At 49.3% G+C, this 22,689-nt stretch overlaps 1 protein-coding gene across 8 annotated transcripts in view; it reads left to right on the top strand.

Moving 5' to 3' along the window:
• Nucleotides 1–22,689, top strand: part of C3QH19orf38 (chromosome 3q C19orf38 homolog) — a 415,371-nt gene that overhangs the window by 86,166 nt on the left and 306,516 nt on the right. For 6 of the 8 annotated variants that reach the window (XM_069604264.1, XM_069604265.1, XM_069604262.1 and 3 more), the window contains exon 3: nucleotides 13,428–13,730. In XM_069604264.1, the coding sequence (XP_069460365.1) occupies nucleotides 13,428–13,730 (303 nt within the window). The remainder of the gene's footprint in view (nucleotides 1–13,427; nucleotides 13,731–22,689) is intronic. The other 2 variants (XM_069604266.1, XM_069604260.1) reach the window with 1 other exon arrangement.

The raw sequence follows: 22,689 nt of genomic DNA, 5'->3' as shown, positions 1-22,689 counted from the left end.
GATGTCCGTCTTGGCACAGAAGGGTCAATTCTGCTGTGCGTTGAGTTACAGGGCCAGAAGCTATTTCCGTGTCGTCGACAGTGGTGACCTTCTCAGTTGTCGTTTTCTGACAGAGGGGAAGCCCCATCCTTGTTGCCAGGCCTTGGTCTATGTAGTTACCAACGGCTCTGCTGTCTATGTATGCCTCCACAGCATGCATCCGAGACGGTTGTTGGTGACTGATCAAAATCACAGGCAGGGCAAGGTGTGAGGTCTGTGGCTCTTTTCCTTCGCTCGACAAATGGACCTCTATGCTTGCCGGGCCTGGAAGTTTTCCGACTCTTGTTCTCCTCCTTCTTTCTCTGTAGCTCCAACTGTTCTCCTAGGGGGCTTTACAGGACATTCTCTGAGGAAGTGACCTGATTTCCTGCAGGACAGGCATAATTGCTGTTGTCCCCTTTTGTCTCTTTCGGCCTTGGTTAATGGGCTCCGTACCCCCCCAATTTGCATGGGTTCTGAAGTGTTTTCTGATGAATGCAGACTGTTCCCCTTTGAGCGTACATACACAGTCCGATTCTCCGTTCTGGCTCGATCTGTCCTTTGATCTTGCAGCCTGTGTTCTAGCTGCACCACTAGGTTGATGAACTCTGTTCAGTCTTTTGGCGGGTTTACCACCTGAGCTAGTACGTCTTTCAATTCCCCCCGTAATCCTCGATGAAATAACATTGTTTGTTTCTCCTCAGGCCACCCAGTTTCAACGACAAGTCTGTTAAAAGTGTCGATATATGTTAACAAATCTTGGCTGCCTTGGCGGAGGGACAGAAGTTTGTTATCCAGAGCTTGGCCCTATGTATGTCGGGCGAACAGCTTCTCCATCTCCTGTTGAAACCTCCTGAAATCCCATAGGAGTGGGTCATCCTGGCTTTCTAACGGTATGGACCAATCCGCGGTACTGCCACTCAGATATGACAGAATGAAGGCAACCCGCGACTGATCGTTAGGAAAGGCTCTGGGTCTACAAAGAAAATGGAGGTGGCACTGGTTCATGAATACTGCATATTTTCTTGGGTCCCCCGTAAAACGTTCTGGTGGGGCCAAAGGAACTGCCCCGGGGAGGACCACCTGCACTGGATTTTACGGACGTGGCTGGAACCGACGGAATACTTCCTGGCAACTGAGCCTGCCGAGCTTGTGTTTGGAGCAATCGTCTGGCTAATTCATTGGTGCGGTCCTTGGTGACAATCAACTCCCTCCTAAGGGCGTTGGTTTCTTGCCAGGCAGAGTGCACCTCGGCCTGTAATTCTCCCAGTAACTGGGCTAGATGGTCAGTCTCTGATGTTTCTAAAACGCCCAGGTGGATGTTTTAATTGAGGCTTTGCATTCTGTTACGCTCACCTGGTATCCATGGGGGTGCCACACGATACTGGATGGAGGTCTAAGCACTATCCCGGACCCCTCTCTGCTTCATTATGTGCCAAACGTTGGGTAGCGCCTATAACAGGAGAATGGAGGGTTAATATACTGGTTCTGTGATGGGTGGACTCCCACCTCCCAAATCCCCTCCCTTGGGGTTATTGCTCACCTTAGGTTTGTGTGCGTTGAACTCTCCGTCCTGCATCTCTGTGTAGGGGTGCGTGGTTGGTGCGGTCATTCCTTGGACCTAGTTGCTTCACTGGTCCATGTGCCCTTATGTCGGGTCCAGACTGGCTGTGACTCTGACTCTGGTTGCTGTCTTCCAGGTGAGTTATAATGTATTTTCTGTCTTTATTCTGTCTCTTTCTTTCCCTCCGTTTTCTCTGTCTTCTTGGCGTCTTGCTCCACTATGTTGTTCCCTAACAATGTCTCTTTTTGTTTTCACAGGGATGGTTGCGATCTCGGAGTTGCCGCACCGATGGCGAAGACCACGGTGAGTTATTGATGTGCAGAGCGCAGCGCTGTTTATTGGTGTTAATTTCTAACCTGTGTTTTCTTCTCTTCTTTGTACAGGTTGCGGTGATGTTCCGGAGTGATGAGCGATCGAAGCGTTGCTTGCCCTGGTAAGTGCTTTGTTAATGCTGACCTTGTTCCTTCTCCCTAGCAGGTTGCGGAGAAACCCGGAGATGGGCAAGGTTAGAGAAGCGCAGGGTGCTGCCAGGACTCGCTGCTTGCCCAGGTAAGAATTGTTATTAATGCTGTCCCTGTTTCTTTACCTTTGCAGGCTGTGGTGAACTCCGGAGATGGGTGAGGTAAGCGAAGCGAAGGATGGATTCAAGACCGGTTACTTCACAGGTAAGTGTTCTTGCTCGCTAATGCTGTTCTTGTTCTTCCAGGTTATTAATGGAATCCGGATCTAGGGCTTCAGGATCGGGCCGCCAGAGAAGCAGATGAGCAGGAGCTGGACACGGTGGGCGTTACGCTGCAGGAGTGCAGAATAACGCGAAGCGTGTTCTGCTGTTTGGGTGTGGTTTAAATAGCAAAGGTAAAGTAGTTCCAGGCCAAGTAGTTCCAGACCCAGCCACACCCAAAACACTAGACCGCACGGCTTCGTTCTAAGGAACTGAGCTAGCCTCCATGTTGGATTAAGGTCCAAAACTGGTATTGCTTTATTTCTGATAATGAGCCTGGCGCTAAAGGCGCCAGGACTGACTACATTTATGTTTCTGATGGAGTTTTAAGGCCCTTGGGGCCAGTGTGAAGGGCTTTAGCCCCACTGCTGCCAGGGGGCTGATATACCTGAGGGGGTCAGGGGCATGGATCATGAAGCATGCTCCCCACCACTGGAACTCCCCATCTCCTAGCATCAGCCCCCTCCCCAGAGGGTTCCATGGCATCGTGCTCTCCGCCACTGTAACTCCCTATCTCCTAGCATCAGCCCCTCCCCAGACGGTTCCATGTCATTGTGCTCCCCGCCACTGCAACTCCCTATCTCCTAGCATCAGCCCCCTCCCCAGACGGGTCCATGTCATTGTTCTCCACGGCACTGGTACTCCCTATCTCCTAGCATCAGCCCCTCCCCAGACAGTTCCATGTCATTGAGCTCCCCACAACTGGAACTCCCTATCTTCTATCAGTCCCCTCCCCACTGGAACTCCCTATCTCCTAGCATCAGTCCCCGCTCCAGACGGTTCCATGTCACTGTGCTCCCCGCCACTGCAACTCCCTATCTCCTAGCATCAGCCCCCTCCCCAGACGGGTCCATGTCATTGTTCTCCACGGCACTGGTACTCCCTATCTCCTAGCATCAGCCCCTCCCCAGACAGTTCATTGTCATTGTGCTCCCCGCCACTGGACCTCCCTATCTCCTAGCATCAGCCCCTCCCCAGACGGTTCAATGGAACTCCCCATCACCTAGCATCAGCCTCCTCCCCAGCAGTTCCATGTCATTGTGCTCCCTGCCACTGGAAAGCTCTATCTCCTAACATCAGCCCAACCCCAGAAGGTTCCATGTCCATGTCACTGTTCTCCCCGCCACTGGAACTCCCTATCTCCTAGCATCAGCCCCTACCCAGACGGTTCCATGTCATTGTGCTCCCCGCAACTGCAACTCCCTATCTCCTAGCATCAGCTCCCTCCCCAGACGGGTCCATGTCATCGTGCTCCCCGGCACTACTACTCCCTATCTACTAGCATCAGCCCCTCCCCAGACGGTTCCATGTCATTGTGCTCCCCGCAACTGCAACTCCCTATCTCCTAGCATCAGCCCCCTCCCCAGACGGGTCCATGTCATCGTGCTCCCCGGCACTGGAACTGCCTATCTTCGAGCATCAGCCCCATCCCCAGACGGTTCCATGTCCATGTCATTTTGCTCCCTACCACTGCAACTCCCTATCCCCTAGCATCAGCCCCTCCCCAGACAGTTCGACGGAACTCCTTATCTCCTAGCATCAGCACCCTCCCCAGACAGTTCCATGTCATTGTGCTCCCTGCCACTGGAACTACCTATCTCCTAGCATCAGCCCCCTCCCCAGACCGTTCCATGTCATCGTGCTCCCTGCCACTGCAACTCCCTATCTCCTAGCATCAGACCCTCCCCAGACGGTTCGATAGAACTCCCTATCTCCTAGCATCAGCCCTTCCCCAGATGGTTCCATGTCATTGTGCTCCCCGCCACTGCAACTCCCTATCTCCTAGCATTAACCCCCTCCCCAGACGGGTCCATGTCATCGTGCTTGCCGCCACTGGAACTCCCTATCTCCTAGCATCAGCCCCTCCCCAGACGGTTCATTGTCATTGTGCTCCCCGCCACTGGAACTCCCTATCTCCAAGCATCAGCCCCTCCCCAGATGGTTCGATGGAACTCCCTATCATCTAGCATCAGCCTCCTCCCCAGACGGATCCATGTCATCGTGCTCCCTGCCACTGGAACTCCCTATCTCCTAGCATAAGCCACCTCCCCAGACGGTTCCATGTCATTGTGCTTCCTGCCACTGGAATGCTCTATCTCCTAGCATCAGACCAACCCCAGAAGGTTCCATGTTCATGTCATCGTGCTCCCTGCCACTGCAACTCCATATCTCCTAGCATCAGCCCCCTCCCCAGACGGGTCCATGTCATTGTGCTCCCCGGCACTGGTACTCCCTATCTCCTAGCATCAGCCCCCTCCCTAGACGGGTCCATGTCATTGTGCTCCCTGGCACTGGAACTCCCTATCTCCTAGCATCAGCCCCCTCCCCAGACGGGTCCATGTCATCATGCTCCCCGGCACTCGAACGCCCTATCTCCTAGCATCAGCCCCTGCCCAGACGGTTCATTGTTATCGTGCTCCCTGCCACTGGAACTACCTATGTTCTAGCATCAGCCACATCCCCAGACGGTTCCATGTCCATGTCATTGTGCTCCCTGCCACTGGAACTCCCTATCCCCTAGCATCATCCCCTCCCCAGACGGTTCGATGGAACTCCCTCACTCCTAGCATCAGCCCCCTCCCCAGACGGTTCCATGTCATCGTGTTCCCTGCCACTGGAACTCCCTATCTCCTAGCATCAGCCCCCTCCCCAGACGGTTCCATGTCATCGTGCTCCCCGCCACTGGAACTAACCTATCTCCTAGCATCAGCCCCCTCCCCAGAAGGTTCCATGTCCATGTCATCGTGCTCCATGCCACTGAAACTCCCTATCTCCTAGCATCAGCCCCTCCCCAGACGGTTCCATGTCCATGTCATCGTGCTCCCCGCCACTGGAACTCCCTATCTGTCAAGGAGTTCCCCCTTCTCACCTGGGTCCGTTGCTTGCCGGTGTCTTCGATCGCGGCCTTCTTGCGAACTGACCTGGTCTTGAACAGTGCTGCTCGAGTCTCGTCTGGTTCCAGGTTGCGTTTAGTTCCGGGAACGCGGAGTCCAGGAATCCGGGAGTCTGGGAATGCTAGTAAGGCTCGGAATCAGGAAGGGGGAAAGGGTCAAGAGTGGGTAATAGCACTGGGACAAAGGAAACAATACCGCAAGCTACGAACACACATCTGAGGGCTACTTTGCAATAGCATTGAGATGCGCGGAGCCGCGGAAGGCGTGGTCTATAAATAGATCACGCCGCGGTCAGCGCATGGAGCGAGCAAGGGCTTCAGCTCTGGACGGCCATGTTGGAAGTAGTACGGAATGTAAGCCCCGTTGAGACAAGGACCAGGAGGTCCAAAAGGGGTGTGATCTGAAGTTCATGACAGCATGCCTCCTCCGAAGGCCTTTTCCTCCAGGTTTGCCTGGGTGTATTAGGTGAAATCTTCTGAGCAACCGAGGAGCCTTGATTTTGAAACAGGTTCCCAGGTCCTTTCGCTAGGAGGATATCCTTTCCACTCCACTAGGTATTGAAGATGGCCCCGCTTATACCTGGAGTCACAAATCCGGGACACCTCATAATCCAATTGGTTGTCAACCAGTAGAGGAGGAGGTCTACTGGATTTTCGAGAGGATTGGATGTAGGGCTTCAATAGTGATGTGTGAAAAACTGGATGAATTCTTTTCCAGGAGTCAGGCAGCTTTATTCGATATGAGACAGGATTGATAATCTCCTTGATGGGAAATGGACCATAGTAGCGGGGAGCCAGCTTGTTTGGTCGTAGGTGTCAGGGGAGTAGTTTTTATGACAACCACACTCGGTCACCGACCGTATAGGAAGGACCTGGTCTTCTCTTGGAATCTGCATACCTCTTGGTCTGTAATCTGGCTTTCTCTAAGTGTTTTTTAGCCTCCCGGTGAATGTTGATAAGAGCTTCGATCCAGGAGTCAACAGTAGGTACTGGTGTAGGGTAGGGAAGAACCAAGGGTAAAACCGATGGATGGAACCCCTGACTACAATAAAAAGGGCTGGTCTGTAGCACTGAGTGTTCGGAGTTGTTGTAAGCCAATTCCACAATGGGTATCAGGAGAGACCAGTCATCCTGGACCTTGGTGGCGAAACATCGGAGATATTGTTCCAGGGTCTGATTTGCACGTTCTGTGGCTCTGTTGGTTTGGGGATGATATCCTGAAGAGAGGGCACGTTGGATTCCTAAAATCCGACAGAGGTGTTTCCAGAATTGTGAAATGTATTGGGGACCCGGTCAGATATGATCTTGGAAGGAAGCCCATGTAGTCGGAATATGTGTTCCAGAAATATTTCAGCTAGCTCTGAAGAGGAGGGTAGTTTCATCAGTGGCATAAAATGGGCCATATGGGTAAACAAATCTATGGTGACCATGATGGTAGTATATCCTCGGGAAGGTGGTAACTCCGCTATGATGTCTGTACCGATGATTTCCCATGGTTTAGTGGGTAGAGTGGGCTACAGAAGAAGACCCGCCGGTCTTTTGTTATCATGTTTATTTTGGGCACAGATCACAAAAGCCTGGATGTATTGCTGTACGTCAGACTTCATGTTAGGCCACCAGAACTGTCTCTGTATAAGACGGAGGGTGTTGGTTATACCTCGGTGCCCGGAATGGATAGTGTCATGACAAAGGTTTATTATTTTCTGCTGTAACTTCCGTGTAGGAATGAGCAGTGCATTGTCCTTGAATAAGTAGCCTTCCTTGGCTCTTAATTTCCACTGGTTTCTTCTCGCGATGTCCTTCCATATTTCCGAGGATTGGGTTTGTGATCAGACTTCTTCCAGGAGGTTAACTGCTTGGGCTACGAAGATCGTGGGAGAAAACATTTTAGGATATGCGTTATCTTCAGTGGTCACATAGTCAGGACGTCGACACAAGGCGTCAGCGATCAGGTTCTGTGATCCAGGGACATGAGTGATGTGGAACTGATACTGGGCAAAAAAGTAGGCCCAACGTGCCTGACGACTGTTCCTGCACTCCAGTCACTGTAGAATCTGAAGGTTTCGATGATCAGTACGGACTTGGACAGGATATCTAGCTACCAGAAGTAGGTGTCGCCATTCAGTGAAGGCTTGGCGAATGGCTAACAGTTCCTTTTCCAGGGCGGAGTAGTGTGTTTCTCTCGGAGTTAAGGTTCTTGAAAGATAAGCAACGGGGTGTTCAAGTCGTCCTCCATTTTCTGCTTCAACACTGCTCCTATAGCGTAATTAGAGGCATCCGTTTCCACTAAAAAGGGTCAACTTGTATCAGGTTGAGCCAAAATAGGAGCTTGTGTAAACTCGGTCTTCAAACGCTGGAATGCAGTTTCTTGTAATGTTGAGCAGACAAAAGGGGTATCCTTCTTTAGCAGAGCCATTATAGGTTGTTCAATCTCGGAAAAGGTGTCTATGAACTTTCGGTAGAAATTGGCTAGTCCTAGGAAGGATTGGACTTGTTTCACGGACATGGGAGTAGGCAATGCGAGAATGGCTTTTACTTTTGTAGGATCCATGCCAATCCCCTCTGGATTAAGGATAAATCCCAGATAGTGCACAGAGGTAACGTGAAACAAACATTTTTCAGGCTTGGCTAAGAGGTGATGTTCCCGGAGTCTTTGTCGAACTGCCTTTACATGTCCTTCATGCTTCAGAGGATCCTTGGAAAAAATCAATATGTCGTCCAGATAGACAATGACGAAAAGAAACAACATGTCAGAGAACACCCTATCCATAAAATGTTGGAACACTGCTGGGGCGTTGGCTAGTCCAAAGGGCATGACTCGTAATACAGGTACTCGTAATGGCCAAATGGTGTTCTAAAGGCAGTCTTCCACTCGTCTCCTTCCCGGATACGGATCAAATGGTAGGCACCCCTGAGATCCAATTTGGTGAATATTACTGCACCTCTCACGGCTTCCAGGATATCCGATATCAAGGGTAGTGGGTATCGGTCCTTAAGAGTGCATTGATTTAGGCCACGATAATCGAGGCAAGGTCTGAGTTCCTGGGTATCTTCCTTAGGAACAAAGAACAACGATGCGCCTGCTGGTGATTTTGAAGGTCTTATGGTACCATTTTCAAGGTTTGTATCCAGATATTCTTTGAGGGCCTTTTTCTCGGGTTCGGAAAGAATAAACATCCTACCGAAAGGGATCACTGCTGAGGGTTCCGTTTCAATTGCGCAGTCTTCGGGTCTGTGTGGAGGTAAGGCCTGGACTATGGCAGTTGAAAATACATTGGCGAATCCTTGGTAGGCCTCCGGAATCTGTATTATATTGGAAACCATGAGTGGAGTTTCTTGCTCCGTAGGTGGTTCCTCACGGGGTGTTAAAGGAGGTTCCAGGGATAGACAATGAGACATACAAAACTCCGAGCCTAGGAATAGTGATCCTGCTGTCCAGTTTATATACGGATTGTGTTTTTGTAACCAGGGCATACCCAATACCATGGGGTAGTGGGCGGACTTAATGATATCGAATCTGATTAGCTCTTGATGGTGGTTTATTGAGAGCTGGATTTCCTTGGTCTGTAGGCTTATAGGCCCTGAACTGAGGGGTCTTTCATCGATGGCTTCCACAGGCTGCATGGTGCTTCGTGCCTCATATGGGATTTGATGACTGACAACCCATTCTTGATCAATGAAGATTCCCATAGCTCTGCAGTCAACCAAGGCCAGAATGGGACAGATCTTACTCTTCGAGGGTGAAAGAAATGCCTGGAGAATGACCAGTTTGTTTTGTCTAGGAGAGTTCAAGGATGGAATTGATGTGGAGCAAACATCTCTCTCCCGAATCTCTGCTCCATTTAAGATCGGGAGCTGGCGTTTCCCGAACGCTGAGGAGGTGCCAGAGGACATTCCCTGACCAAATGTTTGTCTGAAGCACAATACATACACAAACCCGTATGAATCCTTCTCAACCTTTCTTGAGGTGATATGGGTCCACAAAAGGCTCCAATTTTCATGGGTTCTGGTTCTGGGGCTGAGCTTGGGTTTGTGTTTGTTCTGACTGTGCCCTCAATGGACGTCTTGGGTGGGTTTCCCCTGGATTACTTCTTTTCAGCCTTCCTTTCCTGGATGCGAAAGTCTATTTGCATGGCAAAGTCCATTAGTGCTTGGAATGAATTTGGTCGAGCCACCCTGGCCAGATCATCCTTGATCTCATCGTTTAGGCCTCTCCTGAACAGGGTAAAACTAGCCTCAGAGGACCAGTCTGCTTCCTTAGCCAATTGTTTAAATCTGGTCACATAAGTGAGCATATCTTGGGAGCCATGTTGAAAGTCCAGCAAATGTTCTTGGGCAGTATAGACCTGCTCTGGACGGTCAAACATGCTTTTAAGGGCCTGTATGAACCCATCATAGTCATCTAGGAGGGCATCGCCGGAATTAACAAACGGTGTTGCCCAAGTTAAGGCGTTGCCGGAAAGGTGGGATATGATGAAACCCACCTTAGCCCTAGGAGTCTAGAAATAATAAGGCTTAAAGGTAAAGTGGACCAGGCATGAATCCAGGAATCCGCGAAGTGTTTTTGCCGAACCATCATACTTGTCAACAATACCGCCCAACAGGACACCCTCCTTTGTGGCAGAATCCTGGGTCAAGACCAATTGTTTGAGCGCTGCGTTTTCCGCCTTAAGATTTTGGACCTCGGTTGATAATTCTTGCATGCATCGCATCAGGTCCTGCACGGCGGCTTCCTTCTCGTTTTTAGGTTCGATCGGGTGGCGTCTCAAACTGTCAAGGAGTTCCCCCTTTCTCACCTGGGTCCGTTGCTTGTCGGTGTCTTCGATCGCTGCCTTCTTGCGAACAGACCTGGTCTTGAACAGTGCTGCTCGAGTCTCGTCTGGTTCCAGGTTGCGTTTAGTTCCGGGGAACGCGGAGTCCAGGAATCCGGGAGTCTGGGAATGCTAGTAAGGCTCGGAATCAGGAAGGGGGAAAGGGTCAGGAGTGGGTAATAGCACTGGGACAAAGGAAACAATACTGCGAGCTACAAACACACGTCTGAGGGCTACTTTGCAATAGCATTAATACGCGCGGAGCCACTGAAGGCGCATGGCGCGAGCAAGGGCTTCAGCTCTGGACGGCCATGTTGGAAGTAGTACGGAATGTAAGCCTCGGTTGAGACAAGGACCAGGAGGTCCAAAAGGGACGTGATCTGAAGTTCATGACACTAGACGGTTCCATGTCATCGTGCTCCCCGGCACTGGTACTCCCTATCTCCTATCATCAGCCGCTCCCCAGACAGTTCCATGTCATTGTGCTCCCCGCAACTGGAACTCTCTATCTCCTAGCATCAGCCCCCTCGCCAGACGGTTCCATGTCCTCGTGCTCCCTGCCACTGGAACACTCTATCTCCTAGCATCAGCCCGACCCCAGAAGGTTCCATGTCCATGTCATCGTGCTCCGTACCACTGGAACTCCCTATCTCCTAGCATCAGCCCCTCCCAAGACGGTTCCATGTCATCCTGCTCCCTGGCACTGGAACTCCACCACTCCTAGCATCAGCCCCTCCCCATGTCATTTCAACGAATGAAATTACTTTGTAGTAATTTACTTTGACTTTGTGGGTATTATTTCCAAATGTTACTTCGAATTTTATTTTTGCGGGGGGGGTTCCCACATCCATGCCCTATTCCCATTCAGTACCACCCCCTGCCCAAATCTCTCCCCACTCCACTTTTACCCCTTACCCTACGAATACATATACAAATTTGAAATATTTACACCCACAAAGTAAATTACAACGATGCAATTTACTTCATGGAAACAACAGGATTGCCCCCAGACTATCTGGCTACCAGACTACCCTGAAAAGGCACCTCCTTTCCCTGGAAGGGGCACCCGATATTTCTGCTGATACCCCCCCTCCCCACCCCTCTTCATAACAAACAGATCCTCCATAGTTAAGGTTGTGACTCCCAAGTTCCATGAAGGAATTGTAATTTGGAGTGCCCCCCCCCCCACGGGTCAGCCACCTTTACTCTTCAATATCTACCTAAGGCCTCTCCGCGGCATCGTGCCAGCATTAGCGCACCACACACCACTCACATTCAGGGCACGTAAAGACCAGCAGGCTAACTCTACAGAAGTACGTACATCTTTCACAAAATAGAAAGATGGATGTCTGGCAACGTTTTAGGGTCACGCCCGAAGAAAACGGAGTTCGTGCCTGTGTGTTCAGGCAAACAGACCCGCAGAGGCGTAGCCAGGATTGTCTAACAAGTGGGACCTGAAGCTCATGTAGTTGGGCCCCCGGCAGTGACCTTGACATCTGTAAGTGCCTACTACACAGTTCCGCTGAGTGGGCATTGACAGGTTTTGGGTGGGCCTCCCTCGCCCGCTCCGGCCCTGCCCTGTCTAGGCCTCTGAGACCCAGCTCTTGCGAGGTTTCCTGATGCTGGCCTTTGCAGCCTCCTTGATCCCAATGCAACTAAAAGTTAAGACACGTGAAGTTATCATTGACTCCACCCTTTCCCTGGCCCCTGCGATTGAACTACTTCGGCCTTATTAGAGCTGCAAGCTAGGCTATTATGCTGGCTCCTCAAAGCCTGAAGTTAAATCAGAGAGGGTTTCACCGAATACACTGGCCCGCATAGTAACTAATACTCCTGGACAACTCCACATGACCCCTGCCTGGAAAAGGTTCCATTGGCTCCTGGTCCTTGGGAATAGGACTATGCCATGTGCCGTGTCAGGCCAACTCTTCCTTCCCTTCATCCCCCTGAGGGTCATATACTGGGCCTCACGTGTAGGTAGTAATAGTGGCCTTGATTATTGCAGCGCCCAGAAGCTAGAGGAATCGGCCATGAAGCTCTGTAAAGATCAGCAAAGAGCTGGTATATGTATTATTACATCATAGTGGGTCTGTCCTTGCATCTCATCTACCAATAGAAGGCCCCCGCCCTTGGGGTCGCCCTGACAGCCATGTGCACCTGTGTACAGCTCTTATTCTGATCCAAAGAAATGCACATATAATATTCCTGATTAATCTTTCGCAAGCATTCAATATCAGCCCCAAACACTCTGCTTGTGAGGGAATTTGATTATGTTCCATTTCCTGAGAGTTTCCCCCAGAACATTTTCAACGTGTGATTTACATATGTGAAGTTTTATGAACATTGGTTCATAAACATGAACCATAGGCCTGCATTTATTTTATTTACGTTTTGCCAGCGGGGAATGGAGCACCATGGCTAACAGTGGTCGGCCTTTCTAGTTATAGACCGGGAAATTCAGGATGCCAAAATTACAATTCAACATTAAAAGTTGGAAAATCGGAAGTCCATATTTCAAATTCTGGAGTTTGCATTTTGCTCCAGACTTTGGCTTCGAGTTTTTGAAAGGGCAGCTGGAACCGTCCATGCCTGCGATGCCTCATGCAGTTTATTGGCGTATCAAATTAAAGACCATTGTGTGTGCTGAGTTTTGTCCATCCAGTTGATTGGTGTTATTGGCAAGGGCTCAGCCCTGGCAGTCTCATATTGACCTCTAACTGACTTCACCGCCCAGATGTCTGTCACCATAGCAGAGCTAACATGATTAGGGGCAGTGATGCTGTTCGACAGTACTTGCCACTACCAGCAATGTTTAAAACCACAATATCAGTTACAGACTTTTGGAGCGAGCTTGTTTTCAAACACATAAGGGAAATTATAAGAGAGTGCATTGCTTGGTTTTTGAAAGACATTTGTATCGAAGTATTGTCATTGCAATGATGTTAATTAGTCCATACAAAATTTTAATTTCTTTCAAAAGAAATGTTGGGCGTCTATGGTACGCTGACCTATTTGGATTTCACAAGCATTTTTATGTTCCAATATATTCATTTTGGTCATTATTTTAACAGCACATGAATTATATGTAACATATGTTTTAAAGTCGAATTCATTTCCTTTCATTGCTCGCATGAAAGGGTATGTTAGGTCACTCCTTTAATTGCATAAGCCCCACCTCTTTAAAGGTTTATTAGCTGTTTGGGATTTGAGGCTGCGGCAGACTTTTTTTAGGGTCTGTCCTAAAATATTGCATCACGACGCATTAGAGCCCCCTGCCCCAATTTCTAATCCGGCTTAAAGCACTGGTTATTGGGCATGCATGCACGCTCTTGGGGACCACTGGGGTGGTTTCTAGAAGTCAATGCAATTGACTGTGTTTCCAGCCCCATTTTATAAATAATCTTCTTCCTTTCATTTCAGCAGAGCTGCCGGCACCAGCGATCTCTCTGGACGAAGGCCGCCCCGACGTGGAGGGTCAGCCGGCAGCGGCGAGGATCCGGTGCACGGCACCCAGCAACTACCTGGAGGGCACCTTCTTCCTGTACAGAGAGGGCAAGTCCATGCCGGTCCAGGAGCTGGGCGCCCCTGAATCCAGGCACAGTGTCACCTTTGCATTGCCAGGAGCAGCGCCCGCAGGCCACTACCGGTGTCGCTACAATGCTTGGGTCTCAGACAAGCTGAGGGGGTCAGAGCTAAGCTCGCCTCTGTGGCTGAATATGACAGGTGAGTCAGTCACAATCCATACGGCGAGGAGGAACTATATCTTTCAACCTGTTTTGTTTCCATAAACTTTATTATGGGAGCTCCAACTTGCGGCTCCCTAGAAGTTGCGGACGACAGCTCCTGCCAACCCTAGCCACCGTTGTCAATGCTGAGGGATCCTGGTAAAACCCTCCTAAACAATGCATGCTAAACAACAATTACAAACACTTAAAATCTTAATGTAACACATGTCAGATGTAAACAGTCATTAAAGTCCATCAGAGAATATGAGCCTATCATAATTCAGTTCAACATTAGTGAAGTCTACGACATCATTAAAGTGCATGGAGGTCTTCTTTGAACATCATCCCTGAGATATTTCCCAACAGATGACCTATACTTCAACAGTATCACTTTAGCGAAGCTGTGTCGAGCATATAATTCCATGCATCCACAGGTAGCCAAAAGACCAACCGGTTTCGGCGTGAAATGCTGATGAATGCACGTCTTCATCAGGGTACAAAGCAACTACACATGAAGAGGAACCCAAGGTGGGACAAGTCCATAATCCTAGGACCAAATTCCAAAATATAAATACTCACAATGCAATAAAAGGGCCTAAAAAGGAAGGGAGAAACAGTACTCAATAAAGTGTTAGCGCTACAAAGATCCTTTTTTAGTTCAACCATTGAACACGTCACCTTGTCATATCGAGGTCCTTATTTTTATACATATGCATCAATTTAAAGTCATGAAAGTGGCAGGCAGCTATATAACATCTCCTCTCCATTACAGCTGAAATGGTGATTTATCCATATTGACCTTTGACCTTTGCTATACTCATCCCTATCTCCTGTGCTGTTTAACAATTACGTACAACCTCTGGATCCACTCCTGGACTCCATTTCTACTCCTTTGCTGAGGACAACCACTGGCTCTTCAGTCTAGGGGGAGAAACAAGGTCATTGGCTGTTTCTCTCCTGGAGAGATTATTGGTCATTCAATTATTGGTTTGAATTCAGTCTAAGCCTGACCTGGGTTTAGGGAGAAGTTATGGATAGGTTGGTGATGTTAGGGTAAGGTTTTCGACCACTGTGCATGCTTCCAGCGAGCTGTTACACAGCACTCATACAAACATACGTCCCTGCTCCTGATTCTACACACACATACAATATCACTATTGCAGTGTACAAAGGCACAGCAGCCTAATAAGCACAAATGAGGTAGTGCAGCACTTAGCTTAGGTTAGTTGTCGCCCAGAGTGTCCCTTGTTGTCTCCTGCTGATTCCGTTGTGCCAGGATGTGTCGTACTAGCTGTTCAAATGCTGCAAGAGAGTCCTACAATTCGTGCACATACGAAACACTGGCGCATGTGGCTGTTCATGTGCATGTACATATGCAGCAGGTTTAGCAAGGCTGCACGTAGCTACTGAACATGCACAGTAGGGGCTGCATGTGGCTCTGGTAAGTGGTAACATGTTGTTTGCTAATTTACCCACCTATTGACTGCCCAATGCCATGATAATCCTTATGGCCATTTCCACCTACTTCCTACCACTCCACGTCCAAAACACATGCTGCTGGGATCTCTTTCAACTAGCCTCATCAAGCCTTACCATCAAACCTTTTCCTCAAAAGTAGGCTTCTGAGAGTTAATGCTTTAATTGGTACCTGCTGCTCATGTAATAAAAATGTCTTTACCAGGTCTGGCTTCAGCCACTCGATTTAAGAGTATATTCCGTGTCCCTCACTGAAGTCCAGTTAAAAACAAGCACTGGCCAAGCCAATAGTTTTGGTTTGTGTCTAAGTCTTAGACATTTGCCAGGCACTTCTATTAGATGCCCAGGTACTTGCACCATGTTGCATCTGCTATCATGGATGGCCAGTTAATACCAGTACGGCAGTGCCTGGCAAATGCATTTCCCATCCCTACACAGAAGCCAAAAATGTTGGCATTGCCAATGCTTGTTTAAATTTTGTTGCACCCATGTGACAACCCCCAACGAGAGGGATTACCTTTGCTGTGTTTACCTTCAACGCAGTTTTCAGAAAGCTGAACCAACCTGCTGCGATATTCTGCACGCAAACAACACGCCTCGTGACATTTTAGCTATAGACATAAGCAGCTTGAAAACAGGATTTAACGAGTTGTGATGTGATTTTGTACGCACACGCTAATCAGCTCTGCTTAATTACTAAAAACTGCCATTCCCTCCAGATAAGCTTCATCGCTTCGCTTGCACTAAAAATGGTACTTTCCTGGCTATAAAGGTTGTTAACCCTGGGCCAGCAGGCTGGTGGATTTTTGCAAGGCTGAGCACGACTGCAAAAGATCCGTCTCGGAAGATAAACCTAACTTAAAGGGCAATACATGCACAATGAATATTTAAACTTGTCAGCTTCCTATATCTGGCATCACAGATTTTGTTTATCTTGGGCCGGCCACATCCTCCCGTAACCAATGACATTTGTAGAGATATCGCGAAAGCCCCGCTCTTGCGAGATCTCGCTCGCGCCATCAGCTCCGCCCCCGCGCGCTACGCGCGCATTACGGGACGAGCTGAGGACGCGGACAGCAGCGTCTTCCCGGCTCCTCCGAGCACGGGACTTATTAAAGGAGTTTTGCTGCATATTTGAGCCATAGCATCTAAACCCCATTTGGCCACGTTGGCCCATTAAATCCTGGACACTATCCATGCACTATCTGATCCAGAGATATTGGAAATAAAGTCCTGGTGAAATCCCTGCCTGGCTCCTGTCTTTCTTCAGGCACTAATTTACTACATAAATTGGCGACGAGGATCACCACAGGAAACCGCGCAGAAACATGCAGGGAGCCACACCGCCACCACCCTTTCTACAGACACCAGTTAGGCCTGCCATTCCTTGGCCACAATGGCAGCCCCTGTTCACGACGTATGTGGAGGCAATGGGTGGATCAGGATTTTGAGCGGTGAGACGCAGGGCCATGTTACTTAACGCCTTAGGGGTAGAAGGGCAAAGAATATTCGAGGGCCTTACCCCGATACCAGTAGATGACGACAATGATGATGTGTTCAAGGAAGCCGTTAGAAGAATCATTAAGAGGTTCGCCAGCAAAGAGAACACTGTACTCCATAGAATAAGGTTTTACACTCGAAAACAAGCGCAGTCCGAACCCGTCGATGACTACGTCATGAAATTAAGGGAACTAGCAGCCCTGTGTAACTTCGGCACCAATGCGGAAAACCGCATATGTGACATGCTAGTCGTCCATACCAACAGTCGCAAGGTCCAAGATAAGTTCATCCTCGAAAAAGAGCTACAGTTAGAAAAAGCCGTAGAAATTGCCAGAGCGGTAGAGGAAACCGCGGGGAGAAGGAAGGAGTTTACAGGGGCCCAAGTCCCCACTGAAATACAAGCAGTTGGATTCCGTCCAAGAAAGGAAAAGTTTTCACCAGACACGAGAGAGTCAAGAAACAGCAAGAGAGAACCCCTCAAGTGTCATAGGTGCTCCAGCACCAAACACCTGGCATTTGACAGAGAGTGCCCAGCCAGAGACAAGGAGTGTTCAGTCTGCAAACGCATAGGACACTTCTCGAAAGTATGTCGATGGAGGAACAAGAAAGTCACAAGCCTCACCACAGAACACGCAAAGGAAAGGGAATCCTCGTCAGATGAGGAGGGGAGACCCACAGTCATAATGGTGAACAGCACCCGAGCCAGGAGAGAGAAGCCTCACTGCGTGATCAAAATCGATGGAAGAGAGACACGGGTCATGGCAGATTCCGGGTCGGCCCTCACCATCCTACCCCTCCAGACATATAAAGACATGGTGGGTAAAGAGAAAGTGGAAGTGCTCACCACACGACACAAGCCCACGGTGTTTGGGGGGGCCTCAGTCGAACTCTTAGGGTATATCAACGGCAGAGTCGAATTCAAAGGAAGAGAAACCATCACCAGAGTCTACTTCAGCCATGAAGGGCCTGCAGTGTTGGGCTGGGATGATCAAGACAAGTTAAAAATCAGACTGGATCCCAGCACAGAAGATCAAGTCCTATCAGTCCATACGAGGAACGAATCTGTTGTCAAGAGCGATTACCCAACACTTTGCTCGGAGGAGCCGGGGCACATTAAAAATTTCATTCACAAGATCGTGCTCAAAAGAAATGCCGTCCCTGTCAAGCACCGGGTGAGACCGGTACCGGCCACAGCAAGGGACACCCTTAGACAACAGCTAGACAAAATGAAGATGGAAGGAGTGATAGAAGAAATTGAAGCGTCCGAGTGGCTGAGCCCAGTCGTCCTGATAAAGAAACCCCAGTCACAGGAATTAAGGGTGTGTATAGACCTGCGCAGCCTAAACTTAGAAGTTATCACGGACAACTACCCGCTCCCAAGCATAAACAAACTCATATTATTAATGAAAGAGGCCAAAATATTCTCAAAACTTGACATGAGAAATGCATATCATCAGATACAGCTCCACGAAGAATCGAAACCCCTTACAGCATTTATCACGCCATTTGGCACATTTCAATTCACTAAAATGCCTTTCGGGTTGTCGTCAGCCGCGTCGGCTTTTCAGCGCATGATGGACGTCCTACTAAGGAAAGTCAAAAATGTAGTATATTTTCAGGATGACATATTGGTTTATGCACAGGACAAGCAGACGCACGATACCACCCTCAAAGTGGTTCTCAACAAACTACAAGATGCAGGAGTGCGTTTACGTCACGAGAAATGCTCATTTGGAGTAAAAGAAGTTGAATATCTGGGCTACAAAATTTCGTAAAAGGGGATCAGCCCGAAAGAAAATCTTATGCAAGCCATCACCAAAGCTCCTGAACCTGCCACCAAAGAAGAGTTGAGGTCTTTTCTGGGATTGGCTGAGTACTACGCGAAATTTATACCAAAGTTTTCAGAAACCACGTCACCCCTACGCGATCTACTTAAAAAGGGGACAGAATTTTCGTGGAGTGAACCTCAGAAGAGGGCGATGGACACCATAAAGCAACACATCATGAAAGCTCCATGTCTGCAACCCTTTAACCCAGAGTGGGATACGGTCATTACCACTGACGCCAGTGCGTACGGATTAGGAGCAGTGCTAACGCAGAGGAGAGGTGACACCGAACATGTGGTGGCCTTTGCGTCGAAGGCACTATCAGAGGCGGAACAGAACTACTCTACGATTGAAAAAGAAATGCTAGCATGCGCATGGGCAGTCGAACATTTCAGAACATATGTGTGGGGCACAAAGTTCAAGCTGGTGACAGATCACAAGCCGCTCATCCACATGCTCAGACCGGGAGGCACCAAAACATCCACGCCCAGACTAGCTCGCATTGCAGCAAAACTCCAGGAATACACATTCGAAATCCATCACATCTCAGGATGGAAAAACTCGCAAGCCGACTGCATGTCGAGACTGCCCGAGAACAAGGAAAGGGCTACCACATTCCTACACGGAGAATGCATAGTCGCATCCATATCAGACATAAGGGCCCCAGACTACCTGGAACTCAGTGAGAGACACTGGGAAGAAGAAGACGGGAAGGACCCAATCATGGCCAAGATACGCAATTGGATCAAAGAAGGCTGGCCGAATGAGAAAATGCTGCCGGAGGGCATGAGAGCATATTGGAAGGTGCAAGATGAGTTGTCGGAAACGAGGGAATAATCATGAAAATGGATCAGATCATCCCCCCCACTGGAATGAGGCGCACCATACTCTGCAGGGCCCACGCGGGACACCTAGGGAACACGATGACTCGCCGCAGGGTGAGAGAAGCTTACTGGTGGCCGTCTATGGACCAGGAAATACGCGCCATGATAGAGCGCTGCCATGAATGCCTAAACAGTGACAAAAGACTGAAAGTTCGACAGGCGCCTCTCATTCCCACGGAGATACCAGAAGCAGTATGGTCCAAAGTGGGCATTGACTTCATAGGGCCCCTGGAGGCGATGGAAACGGAACACAAATATGGCATAGTGCTGGTCGACTACTTATCCAAGTGGGTCGAAGCCGAGTTTGTCCCGAACATAACCACAGAGACCGTCATAGAGGTACTCACTGAAATTTTCCAAAGGGAAGGCCTCCCCAAAGAAGTCGTCACAGACAATGGTGTGCAACTAGTTTCCAAAGATATGGAAGCATTTTTAAGAAAGAACCACATCAAACAAAAGAAAGCGGCCTTGTATCACCCCCAAGCAAATGGACTGGTGGAGAGGGCGAACAGGTTCATAAAAGGGGCCATCCAACTGGCAACAGCGTCAGGAATGAACCCCCTAAAAACTGCCAAAGAAGCCATAGCGGCTCACAGGCTCACACCAAATGGAATTACTCAAATATCCCCGTTCAAAATGTTGAGAGGGAGGAGTGCGGCATCCACCCTCATTCCACCATGGCTGGCGAAAGTAAGGGAAGATGAAGCAGTTGACATGACGGAAGTAGTATGGCGCATGGAGAGAAACAAGACACGCATGAAATTGTGGAGTGATGAGAGAAGAAGGACGAAGCAAGCGCCCAATATAAAAGAAGGGTCTGGGTCAAAATCAAACTGCCAAGAAAGGACCAAGCCACGGGATCCCGTTATAGTCGGCCCATAAAAGTAACTCACAAAGGAACCAATCACGTCCGCACGGAAGACGGGCGCTCGTGGAACTATGAAAGGGTAGCGCTATACCAGCGAAGGCAAGAAGAAGCGAGGACCCAAGAGACACCCCACTTAGAAACCGAAAGAGATAACTGGAGAAACGAGGAACGAGAAACAGAAGGAAGCGATGGAGAAAGAGATGAAACCGAAACGGAACGGGAAGAACCATGTGAAAGTCCAGAACCAGAGCAGCAGAGACCATGCCCCGTAACCAGTGAGAGGCCCCGAAGGGAGCACAGAAGACCGGTGAGATACAATGACTATGTGGTACAGTGAACTCGTTCTGCTTTTGGAAAAAGGGAGGTGTGTAGAGATATCGCGAGAGCCCCGCTCTCGCGAGATCTCGCTCGCGCCATCAGCTCCGCCCCCGCGCGCTACGCGCACATTACAGGACGAGCTGAGGACGCGGACAGCAGCGTCTTCCCGGCTCCTCCGAGCACGGGACTTATTAAAGGAGTTTTGCTGCATATTTGAGCCATAGCATCTAAACCCCATTTGGCCACGTTGGCCCATTAAATCCTGGACACTATCCATGCACTATCTTTCTTCAGGCACTAATTTACTACATAAATTGGCGACGAGGATCACCACAGGAAACCGCGCAGAAACATGCAGGGAGCCACACCGCCACCACCCTTTCTACAGACACCAGGTAGACCTGCCATTCCTTGGCCACAATGGCAGCCCCTGTTCACGACGTATGTGGAGGCAATGGGTGGATCAGGATTTTGAGCGGTGAGACGCAGGGCCATGTTACTTAACGCCTTAGGGGTAGAAGGGCAAAGAATATTCGAGGGCCTTACCCCGATACCAGTAGATGACGACAATGATGATGTGTTCAAGGAAGCCGTTAGAAGAATCATTAAGAGGTTCGCCAGCAAAGAGAACACTGTACTCCATAGAATAAGGTTTTACACTCGAAAACAAGCGCAGTCCGAACCCGTCGATGACTACGTCATGAAATTAAGGGAACTAGCAGCCCTGTGTAACTTCGGCACCAATGCGGAAAACCGCATATGTGACATGCTAGTCGTCCATACCAACAGTCGCAAGGTCCAAGATAAGTTCATCCTCGAAAAAGAGCTACAGTTAGAAAAAGCCGTAGAAATTGCCAGAGCGGTAGAGGAAACCGCGGGGAGAAGGAAGGAGTTTACAGGGGCCCAAGTCCCCACTGAAATACAAGCAGTTGGATTCCGTCCAAGAAAGGAAAAGTTTGCACCAGACACGAGAGAGTCAAGAAACAGCAAGAGAGAACCCCTCAAGTGTCATAGGTGCTCCAGCACCAAACACCTGGCATTTGACAGAGAGTGCCCAGCCAGAGACAAGGAGTGTTCAGTCTGCAAACGCATAGGACACTTCTCGAAAGTATGTCGATGGAGGAACAAGAAAGTCACAAGCCTCACCACAGAACACGCAAAGGAAAGGGAATCCTCGTCAGATGAGGAGGGGAGACCCACAGTCATAATGGTGAACAGCACCCGAGCCAGGAGAGAGAAGCCTCACTGCGTGATCAAAATCGATGGAAGAGAGACACGGGTCATGGCAGATTCCGGGTCGGCCCTCACCATCCTACCCCTCCAGACATATAAAGACATGGTGGGTAAAGAGAAAGTGGAAGTGCTCACCACACGACACAAGCCCACGGTGTTTGGGGGGGCCTCAGTCGAACTCTTAGGGTATATCAACGGCAGAGTCGAATTCAAAGGAAGAGAAACCATCACCAGAGTCTACTTCAGCCATGAAGGGCCTGCAGTGTTGGGCTGGGATGATCAAGACAAGTTAAAAATCAGACTGGATCCCAGCACAGAAGATCAAGTCCTATCAGTCCATACGAGGAACGAATCTGTTGTCAAGAGCGATTACCCAACACTTTTCTCGGAGGAGCCGGGGCACATTAAAAATTTCATTCACAAGATCGTGCTCAAAAGAAATGCCGTCCCTGTCAAGCACCGGGTGAGACCGGTACCGGCCACAGCAAGGGACACCCTTAGACAACAGCTAGACAAAATGAAGATGGAAGGAGTGATAGAAGAAATTGAAGCATCCGAGTGGCTGAGCCCAGTCGTCCTGATAAAGAAACCCCAGTCACAGGAATTAAGGGTGTGTATAGACCTGCCCAGCCTAAACTTAGAAGTTATCACGGACAACTAACCGCTCCCAAGCATAAACGAACTCATATTATTAATGAAAGAGGCCAAAATATTCTCAAAACTTGACATGAGAAATGCATATCATCAGATACAGCTCCACGAAGAATCGAAACCCCTTACAGCATTTATCACGCCATTTGGCACATTTCAATTCACTAAAATGCCTTTCGGGTTGTCGTCAGCCGCGTCGGC

The sequence above is a fragment of the Ambystoma mexicanum genome, chromosome 3q, assembly GCF_040938575.1.
Source record: "Ambystoma mexicanum isolate Mex_15411 chromosome 3q, UKY_AmexF1_1, whole genome shotgun sequence".
In the NCBI taxonomy this organism is placed as follows: Eukaryota; Metazoa; Chordata; class Amphibia; order Caudata; family Ambystomatidae; genus Ambystoma; species Ambystoma mexicanum.
Note: the sequence above shows the minus strand (reverse complement) of the source record. Positions and strands in the feature narration are given on the sequence as shown.